Source organism: Parasteatoda tepidariorum, chromosome 2 (assembly GCF_043381705.1).
Source record: "Parasteatoda tepidariorum isolate YZ-2023 chromosome 2, CAS_Ptep_4.0, whole genome shotgun sequence".
NCBI classification, from domain to species: Eukaryota; Metazoa; Arthropoda; class Arachnida; order Araneae; family Theridiidae; genus Parasteatoda; species Parasteatoda tepidariorum.
Window position 1 is genome coordinate 40361350 of NC_092205.1, and position 11452 is coordinate 40372801.

At 31.1% G+C, this 11452-nt stretch overlaps 2 protein-coding genes across 2 annotated transcripts in view; both read left to right on the forward strand.

The window, feature by feature from the left end:
* LOC139427211 (gamma-aminobutyric acid receptor subunit alpha-5-like) overlaps nucleotides 1-2522 on the forward strand; it is a 78825-nt gene extending 76303 nt beyond the window's left edge. The window contains exons 4-5 of the mRNA XM_071188139.1: nucleotides 302-366; nucleotides 2304-2522. Of these exons, the coding sequence (XP_071044240.1) occupies nucleotides 302-366; nucleotides 2304-2522 (284 nt within the window). The remainder of the gene's footprint in view (nucleotides 1-301; nucleotides 367-2303) is intronic.
* A 2624-nt stretch (nucleotides 2523-5146) lies between these two features.
* The window catches only part of LOC122270551 (glutamate-gated chloride channel-like), a 12792-nt gene continuing 6486 nt past the window's right edge, over nucleotides 5147-11452 (forward strand). The window contains exons 1-2 of the mRNA XM_043048268.2: nucleotides 5147-5288; nucleotides 10390-10472. Coding sequence (XP_042904202.2) covers nucleotides 5188-5288; nucleotides 10390-10472 — 184 coding nt within the window. The 5' untranslated portion in view covers nucleotides 5147-5187. The remainder of the gene's footprint in view (nucleotides 5289-10389; nucleotides 10473-11452) is intronic.

Consider the following 11452-nt stretch of genomic DNA (forward strand, 5'->3'; position numbering starts at 1 on the left):
ATATATATATATATCATGGGCCAAATTTTATGTAGAAAAGGCTTAAAATTGATTAATGTTAGTTAATGTCTAAAATTCGTTAAGGCAATTCATGTTTAGGCAATGATAATTGTTATTATTTTTTAAATCTTTCAAAATTCTGCATGGAGACTGTGATAGTTGGTAAATAAAGCCAATATTTAGGGTTTGTTATTCCTTGATTGAGATTTTTTTCAAATTGTTTAACATATTTCTTTAGTTATGTAACAAACTTAAAAGTATCAATTAGGATTTTTAAGCGTGCTGGGTACATTTTTTTCAGCTCTCACTAAAGTTAAAGTGCAAGTTCTGTTAGACTCCGTTGCAACTCCTGATGAGTCAAGTTTGGTAAATATTATTTAATTTAAGAATATTTAAAAACTTAATAAAGATTTGAAAATATTGATTGAGAAATTAATTAACAGCAAATTTTGCGATGAATTTCTGTTATATAATGAAATTAGAATTTAGAAATGAGTTTGCAAGGACAAAACAGAATAAATTAAGAAATGAAATTGCATTAAGTATTCATAAGTTTAGATTTATTTGGTAATTTAGTTTCAAATTTCGATCACTCAGTATTTATAAAATAAATGAAAGAAGAACTGAATGCACTGTGAAAAATTCCAACTCAAATCGCAATAAAAAATATCGGGTGCATTATCCTTGGTAGTAATACCTTGGGTGCATTATCCGTAAAATTAATTTTACTTTAAAATCCACCTTTTCACCGTAATATTTGATGTCATATATTTTACAGTAATAATTATTTAACTAATAATGATTGAGTAGTTCTACAAAAAATACGGGGAGTCAGAGGTCTTGTTCCGTAAAAGTTAGCAGTAATTTGATCCGGATTTTCTCGCAGTGCATAACGTAAAGTATATTTTGAGCAAACGATTTCACCTTAGTATTATTATGAAAATATCATAAAGAATGGTTTTAGATTACTGTTTGATACACTATAAAAAATGGATACTCGATTATCATGAAAATTTCTTCGCTTTTGACGAAACCATTCCCTTGTATATAGCTCCGAGCAAATATTTCGTCAAAGTGACGAAATAACTATCGGCATTTCTTCGAAGAAACAAATTTCGTCATAATTAAAGAAATATTTTGTCATTTCACTTTTTTCCAAAAAAGTCTTGTAGTGTCCTTGTGTATCAAACTTTATTGCTAATCACTTCAGCGTGGTCACCATATAGGCGGCATGAGACAACAAGGACAGATAAATAAATTAGACCCACGCTTGAAGAGAGATTCGAACTCGGGATCGTCTTGGTAGAAGACCAATCCCAAAGGCCTTCTTGACCACCACATAAACCAGCCAGCGTAATTCATCAGTTTTTTTTTCGATTGTGTAGTTTTTTCGTGACGAAATAATTTTCAAAATTGAGGAAATACTGCTCAAGGATTGCTGAATCGTCAAAACTGAGAGTTTAATTTCTGAGAGTGTATTTTTAATAAGCATAGTTTTAATATTTCTCGCATTAGTGATATTTTATTTGAGTAAATTTACTCATTTGCATAAACTTATTTAAATAAAATATACCGCAAAATGTAGAGAAACGAAACATTACGAACCTCTCATTAAACACAAAATGCATACTTTGGGATTGATCACAACACTTCAATTGGCAGAAGAGTTTAAGAAAAGCTGTTGAAGTATACAGTTTAATTCTGGAGCATTTATGCAAAGCTTATTGATAGAGTTATTTTCACTTAAAAACGAAATTGTAATACTTTCCTTTCAACTCTAAATGTTTTTTTTTAAATAAAATCCTATTTCATAATAGTATGATTTCATGATCCCATTAATATATGCAATCAATCTGATCATTTATAAATTGTGAATTTTTTAAAAAAGTAAATCCCAACTTCCAGCTCCAAATTATTCATGAAAATACCTGAAATTTGTAACATGTCACAGTTACAACAAAAAAGAAAAGTATTGAAACGAAAAAGAACTTACATCATTTAGGATAAATTATGGAATTTAAAAATTTGAGAAAACTTCTCTATGGAGCAACGGAAATCGGAGACTAACTGACGGTAACTCATTTTTGTGACGTTTAACAATAGTTTTGAGAATCGTTCTTGTTAACAAATGTCGCTCGATGAAGCACTTTCGAAATCTTTCGAAATTGTGTTCAAAAATATCAGTTCTCCCGTTTAAAAACTGGAAGTAAATAGTTCGTGAATATCACAACTATTTTCCTACAACAATGTAATAATTTGATCTCTTAAGACTCATTAAAAATACTTTTGTAATTTTTTAACAGAATTTTGACATAGAATTCATACTTCAGAGAAGTTGGAAAGACCCACGCATAAGATTCAACGGCACAGGCCGGCATGAATATATCAATGGCTTATCCCATGCAGATGGTATCTGGATGCCAAATACGAATATGCTTAAATATGGTGGTTTTAACATTATGATACCTCATATGAACCTTAGAATACACAAAGATGGATTTATAATACATGCTTCAAGGTAAATTGATAAAATAAATTATTTTATTTAGTACTACTCCGTTTGTCAAAATTGAATAGATAGAATTCAAAAGGATAATATCGAGCAATGCTTGTCACTATTTAAAAATGACATTGTTGAAAGATATAAATTCAGCATTACATTAATAAAACTTTTTTTTAATGGCGGAACAGACCATAGTGGCTTTCAGCTAGCTAAACAATATTGTTCCAAACCTTTCTGTTTTTAACCTTGTTTCTAGCATGTAATTTTATTTGTAGTTAGATCTTTTGTTGCATCGTCTAACTATCTCTGTTTACGCCTTCAGTCCATTGGCTTCTATTTTAAGTTTTTTTTCAGACCACTGTTTTATTTCATTCTTTCTATGTGGCCCTGCTATAGCAAGAATCTCATATATATGAATTGAATTAGGATTTTTGTTTAATTAAAATGTCAACCTCAATAATGTTTATAATTCTTCACTGTAAACTATTTAGATAAAATGTTGCAAGTATATTGTGGAATGGTATTTTTTTATTTAGTAGTTAACAAGAAGTAAGTATTACTTAAATCACAAAGTATCACAACTGCGAGAAACTGCGCCTTAAATTTCAAAGTAGTTTCCGTAGTCTCAAAATTTAAACACTGATTCAGTAAAAGAAAATAGGATATCAATTAAAATTACTTTAAAGAAGGGAAAGATCACAAAAAAGTGAAAATACTAAAACTAAAACCGCAAAATATCGCAGAAGTCTTATAAGTCTGATCGTTTCACATCCAGTACTTTCAGTTAAATCTGTTCTAGTTGCTGTAAACTTAGTAAAATTGAGTTCTATTTCTGTTAATGTAGAATCATCGTACTATGCAATCAAGTGATGATAAGTTAATTAAATTTCGCGATATTTGATAAAAAGTTTATTTATTTTCAAGAAAACATTGTTCAACGCAGTTCCATAATAAATTTGCAACAAATTGAAACGAAAATATGGTTTAACATAGAGTAAAATATAGAGAATAATAGAATTGCATAGAATTTTTTTATGTTGAATCACTTATGTTTTAATTCAGTTTAAATTTGAATTAAAATAAAAGTTCTAGTCAGAATGTTAGTAGGCCACACCAGAAGTCTCTGCGTGGAATACTGGATTGAGTTAGTAGGTAACGGATTAAGTGTCAATTCTGATTCTAATTGCCACATAGATGCCCTTTTTCGTGCGGGGTGAGAAAAGGAATAATGAATCAGTGCGGAATAACAGATTGAGTGATTGATTGATTGATTTGTTTATTTACGTCATACTAGAGCTGCACAATGGGCTATTGGTGACGGTCTGGGAAGCACCCTGAGGATGATCCGAAGACATGCTATCACAATTTTGATCCTCTGCAGAAGGTATGGCACCTCCACTTCGGTAGCCCGACGACCTGCACGCGAAGTCGAGCACTTTACGGTAGAACAGTTTAACGAGAACCAATACCGTACACCCTCGGTCCTTACGCAGACTGATCTAAGTGGTCACCCACCCGCACACTGACCGCAGTCAGTGATGCTTGACTTCGGTGATCTGCTGGGAACCGTGTCTTAACGATCAGTGTACTGCGGGATGCGGAATAACAGAACATAACGAAATCATCCATAAAACAAAAGGATATTTATGAACACAAAATATGAGGCTAAATTAGTTCTATATTGTTTTATTTATTATTTTGATGCTGCTGATCACCATTACTTATATTATAGTGGTAGTTAAAGCATCATCCTTGACTTTTAGCCGTTACATGCACATCTTAATTTAGATAATCTTAAGGAAATAAATAAAATCGCTTAAGCAAAATTAATTTATTAAAATGATTGATTGAAAATGGCCATAATTCAAAAATAAAGAAAAGAAATACCTCATGGGGATTAAAATGACATTCTCTATACCGGGAAGTTTTTTGATTGAGAATGATATTGAACTGTTGGGACTGGGAGGCTTAAAAGGACACCCCCAGTCACCACAAATTTGAAATTGAAAGTGAATGAACTTGTTCCTAACGGACAACAGAAGCATGGAGAAGAGATGCAATGTTGGCGAATTATCGAAAAATAACGTAGCCAAAATAAAGCCCACCTCCCATTATCAATATATTAGGTTTGAAAATATTTTGGCGATTGCGAACCGTCAACAAGACTACGCGAATTATTATAACCATGTAACTGAAACATATTTCTGGTAAGAAATTAATAATAAAGAGTTATGAATAGATTTTTGTTTTTGATTAGGCGTGACAGCGAATTAACGGTTCTGGGCTTATAAGAGAGACGCACAGACAGAAAAATTCTTCATTTTGTTATTATTGATATATTGCGTGTTATTTATTATAGATTGATATTATAGATATATTGCATGTTTTGTTATTATAGATATATCGCATATTAGAAGAGAAAATTAATTTTTTTTTCTAAATCATTTCATGGAAATGAAATCTTTTGAATTCCACAATATACATTTTAAACACACTATAAAAAAACATACTAATACAAGATTTCGTACCTTTAATTGGATGTGACCTAAACCGAGTAACATTGCATCGAAGATAATCTGCATGGGAGACTAAGAACTAAATTGTTTCTCATGTAACAGACATAANTCAACGGCACAGGCCGGCATGAATATATCAATGGCTTATCCCATGCAGATGGTATCTGGATGCCAAATACGAATATGCTTAAATATGGTGGTTTTAACATTATGATACCTCATATGAACCTTAGAATACACAAAGATGGATTTATAATACATGCTTCAAGGTAAATTGATAAAATAAATTATTTTATTTAGTACTACTCCGTTTGTCAAAATTGAATAGATAGAATTCAAAAGGATAATATCGAGCAATGCTTGTCACTATTTAAAAATGACATTGTTGAAAGATATAAATTCAGCATTACATTAATAAAACTTTTTTTTAATGGCGGAACAGACCATAGTGGCTTTCAGCTAGCTAAACAATATTGTTCCAAACCTTTCTGTTTTTAACCTTGTTTCTAGCATGTAATTTTATTTGTAGTTAGATCTTTTGTTGCATCGTCTAACTATCTCTGTTTACGCCTTCAGTCCATTGGCTTCTATTTTGAGTTTTTTTCAGACCACTGTTTTATTTCATTCTTTCTGTGTGGCCCTGCTATAGCAAGAGTCTCATATATATGAATTGAATTAGGATTTTTGTTTAATTAAATGGTCAACCTCAATAATGTTTCTAATTCTTCACTGTAAACTATTTATATAAAATGTTGCAAATATATTGTGAAATGGTATTTTTTGATTTAGTAGTTAACAAGAAGTAAGTATTACTAAAATCACAAAGTATCACAACTGCGAGAAATAATTGCGCCTTAAATTTCAAAGTAGTTTCCGTAGTTTCAAAATTTAAACACTGATTCAATAAAAGAAAATAGAATATCAATTAAAATTACTTTAAAGAAGGGAAAGATCACAAAAAAGTGAAAATACTAAAACTAAAAACGCAAAACATCGCAGAAGTCTTATAAGTCTTATCGTTTCACATCCAGTACTTTCAGTTAAATCTTTTCTAGTTGCTGTAAACTTAGTAGTAAAATTGGGCTCTGTTTCTGTTAATGTAGAATCATCGTACCATGCAATCAAGTGATGATAAGTCAATTAAATTTCGCGATATTTGACAAAAAGTTAATTTATTTTTAAGAAAACATTGTTCAACGTAGTTGCATAATAAATTTACAGCAAATTGAAACGATAATATGGTTTAACATAGGAACATGGAGAATAATAGAATTGCATAGAATTTTTTAGGTTGAATTATTTATGTTTTAGTTCAGTTTAAACTTGAATTAAAATAAAAGTTCTAGTCAGAATGTTTGTGGCCCGCACCAGAAGTCTTTTCGTTTCATACGATTGAGTTAAAAGGTAACGAATTAAGTGTCAATTCCGATTCTTCTTTTTATAATTGCTACTTGGATGCCCTTTTTCATGCGGGGTGAAAAAAGGAACAATGAATCAGTTCTGAAAAACAGAACATAACGAAGTCATCCATAAAACTGAAAGATATTTATGAACACAAAATATGCGGCTAAATTAGTTCTATATTGTTTTATTTATTATTTTAATGCCGGTGATCACTATTACTAATATTATAGTGGTAGTTGAAGTATCATCCTAGACTTTTGGCCGTTAGATGCATATCCTAATTTGGATTGTCTCAAGGAAATAAATAAATTCGTTTAAGCAAAACTTATTTATTAAATACTAGCCGCCTAAGGCGGCCAGCTGTCCGCCACTCTAAGGGTTTTCAAAAATAAAGTTTTTTAAAACATAGCAGGAAATCTGAAGATTAGCGGACAATTAAAGTGTTCCTGTCCTGCAATTTTGTTTTCATATCCAGTTCTGCTGCAGATGTGTTATAGCTCTTGAGGATGTTTGAAGATGTAACTTTGCTATGGTAACCTAAGGCCTATGGTAACCTAACCTATAATATAACTATCAGGTGGAGACTTGTTTTTTTAAAAAAAAAATAGGCCTCAGAAATTGTAAAAGCATACAGAACTTGCTTTCGAAATCATCAATAGCTGAAAATTAAAACGCAGTTAATAACATATTTAAGAAACAGCAATAAAATAAAACTTGTGTCAGTCAGCATACAGATAGTATGTAATTCTTCTTATTCTTGTAAAACTTCTTTATAAACAATATTATTAGTTTTTCCATTTGGTGCCAATAAATATAAGTTCTTTTCATCACCAACTCTTGAACAGCCAACATAAAGCTGTCCATGGGAAAAGCAAGGCTTCTGAAAGTCAAGACCAACGACTTTTAAAGATTGTCCCTGAGATTTATTTATACTCTTCGCAAAACTAAGTCGTTTAAACTGAAATGGAATGTCTGAAGATATGATGGGGATGCGAGGAATAAGCACACTATTTCCTGTTGAATGTCCTGTTATAATCATAGCTTCAATAACATTAGGCATCAATTTTTTCACAATCAATCTTGTTTCATTACACAATGCAGGTGGATCCAAATTTCTTAAAAGCATTATTGGTGCTCCAATTTTCAATTCTAATTTATGTGCAGGCACTCCAGGTGGTTCCAATGAGTTCAAAAATTCTGTCTGATAGTTGACAACTTGATCTATTTCCATGACAGCGTTGATAGACTTGTAAATTTCCAGAGCACCAGGTAATTTCTTTAAAAGTTTCTTATTTATCACGGTTCTAGAATTGCTTGTCGAAATTTGGTCATGTTCCATCCTTCTTTGACGTTCCACAGACGTTTTTTGGGCCCTTCTTCTTCTTTGAGAATCTCTTAATATCTTTTTCTTTGACAAAATACAAAGTTTTTTGGAAAGCGGTTCTGCCATGTCAGTAATCGGGTTTTTAAGAAGTTAATGAATACTTTAGAACAACAATTACTATGAAAGCAAATCATGAAACTTCAATATTAAAATCTAAGTGCTTACCTGCAAACTGAAACTTTCTGAAATTAACTAATTACATTTAATAAAAACTGTTAAAATAAAGAATAGAAAAACCAAAGAGATCCAAGGTAAGTGTGATCGCTCCTTCAAAAACAATTAAATTCCTATTTTATATATTATATAGCTACAACGCTTAAGAAAAAAAAAACTAAAATGCTAAATACATGAAAAGAATACGAAAACGAATTAATTTTTTATGGTATCAATTTCTATTCCTATATAATTTTTTATGGTATCAATTTCTATTTCTATATCGCTACAAAAATTATCGTCTTCACTTAAGAAAAAAAATAGAGCGTGGAAAGAAGAAGAAAAACTTATTATAACAATTATGAACAGCGACAAATATATCAAAGCGAAGCGTTCTATTTACGTATCGAATATGTTGCCACATTTTTAATACGAAAGTTAAACTTTTCTCCACTTTGATAAATGTAAACTAATGCGAACCTTACAATTAAATTATTAATTCCTTCGTATATTATTGACTTAAGTTGTCGAAAATTAATATTTCAATTGTAAGGTTCGCATTAGCATGTATTTATAAGAGTGGAGAAAAGTATATGCATTTTTTAATAGTTTTTTGAACATGGCTTTTGAAGACGAAAAAGCATAGATTTTCTTACAAAATGACCGATAACTAAAAAACTAATCCAAATTTTTGAAAAAGAAAAAATATACTTCTTCATTATGTCGAAACACAAATTATGTGCGAGTTTCGTGACTGGGCGAGGCTTCTGGGGCGATATATTGTGATTACAGACACACACACACAGCCGCGTTTATTATTATGTATAGATTGAAAATGGTCATAATTGAAAAAGAATGAAAAGAAATACCTTATAGGGATCCAAATAACATTCTTTATATCGAGAAGTTTTTTTTGATTGAGAATGATATTGAACGGTTGGGACTGGGAGGCCTAAGAGGACACCCCCAGTCGCCACAAATTTGAAATAGAAAGTGAATGAATTTGTTCCTAACGGCCAACAGAAGCATGGTGAAGAGATGCAATGTTGGTGAATTATCGAAAGATAACATGGCCAAAATAAAGCCAATCTTCCGTTATCAATATTAGGTTTGAAAATATTTTGGCGATTGCGAATCACCAACAAGACTATGAGAATTATTATAACTATGTAACTGAAACATATTTCTGGTAAGAAATTAATAATAAAGAGTTATGAATAGATATTTGTTTTCGATCAGGCGTGACAGTGAATTAACGGTTCAGGGCGTATAAGAGAGACACACAGACAAACAAATTCCTCATTTTGTTATTATAGATATATTGCATGCTATTTATTATAGATTGATATTATAGATATATTGCATGTTTTGTTATTATAGATATATCGCATATTAGAAAAAAAAATTAAATTTTTTTTTTCTAAATCATTTTATGGAAATGAAATCATTATCACGGAAATGAAATATTTTGAATTCCACAATACACAGTTTAAACACACTATAAAAAAACATACTAATGCAAGATTTCGTACCTTTAATTGGTTGTGACCTAAACCGATTAACATTGCATCGAAGACAATCTACATGGGAGACTAAAAACTAAATTGTTTCTCAGGTAACAGACATAAGCAATTTGAGAAAAATAATTAGTTGGTTTAGACGTGTTTAAATGTATAAGTTTGAAGAGTCATAATAACTTATGATTCTTTTTATTTCCCATTATCGAAGTCAATAAATTAATTATGAAACGAAATCTACAGCTTAAGTAAGTACTAATAATTTTTTAAACTAAAATTAAAAAATAAAAATAATTAAAATATGTATTCCAAAAAATCTATTATTGAAAGCTTATTTGCTTAAAGTATAAGTTTAAATAAGTTCAAAACTGATTTATTATATTTTTAAATTTTTTTATAACAGTTGTTGAACAGCCGACTTAATTTTGAGTTAACGACTACCAATGTTTAACTCCGTAGCCGCCTTGTAATTTTGAACTCGATCCAAAATACAAGGGAATTCTTGGATTGATGGATCGAGATCAAGTATCGGAAGAAATTTGCCTTTGTGGAGGACTAGCCCGCTTTTGCGTTTCACAGGGAAGAAATCCACGAAAACCCCCTATGGTTAGCTCCTATGGCAAAGAGACCCCCTATGGCAAAGAGACTCTAATCCATGATCCGTATACCACTGAGGATATTTTACGCCAGCATTGTTGTCGGTGCTATTTCGGAATTAAGATTGAGTCCCAAAACATGAAGATACGATCATTAAATAAAAAGTAATATAGGGTGCTCCCCTTATTTATTTTTTTAAATTTTTGTGCTCCGTACATTAATAAAAAGAATCGAAATATAATGTTTCTTTGAAAATAAAATGAAGCCAATAGATTTCAGGGATTTAAATAAGCATTGTTTTTCTTCTTTTGATAGAATTGGAGTGAAGATAAATTGCATGGCTAACATAAGAATTTTTCCATTCGACAATCCAAAATGCGCATTTGCAGTAGAAAGTGGTAAGTTATAAAACCTTGAACTAATTATATTGTTCAATATTTCAGGATATATTTGGCGATATATATGTACCTCAAGGCTATCAATTAGAGGAAATACTTCGTCAATATTTACCACTCTACCTTAATAATCGTTCAATTCTGAATGAAGCATATCTCATCGGTTGCTTTCAAACTTCTCATATGACAATTCTGAATTACGTGACTTGTATTGATTGTGATTATTATTTATATATCCTTCTCACAACATGAGATTTTGTTTGAAATTAAGCTACTAAACTTATTTGTTAGCTAAAAAAAGATTTTTTTGTCAACAGATCTTTTTCCCAAGCATGGGTATTTGAATGCAAGAAAAATATTTAAAAATAATGAATATGAGAATGATCATCACAACTTATCAGAAAATAGTACTGCAAGAATACTGTCGATCATACATTTTGAAACGGAACGTAGCAGCATGAGTCCCACAAACCGAACGCAGCATATTTCATTCAACAGAATAGTTATTGAACAAATTGCTATTTTATTTTGAAATTACAAAGCTATTAAAATTTTTTTATTACATTTTATATTAGAACCGTCGTTAAACAGCTGACCCAATTTTTGGGTTTACGACTACTGATGTTCAACTACGTAGCTTGGTAATTTTGAACTCAATCCAGAAGACAAGGGAATTCCTAGATCAAGTAATAGGAATAATTTGCCTTCATGGAGAACTTTTTGATGGAACTAACAAGCATTTGTGTTGCATGGAGAGGAAGACCACGAGAACATCCCACGGTTAATCTGATGGCAAGGAGACTCTAACCCATGATCCGTCTACCACTGAGGATATTTCATATGAGCACTGGGGTCAGTGCAAGCTGGATGCGGAATTCGTATCTACTAGCCACAGTCGGGATTCGAACCCAGTTCACCTCATTGGAAAGCGAACGCTCTATCCCCTGAGCCATCGCGGCTCCTATGATGTATTTATAGGGAGC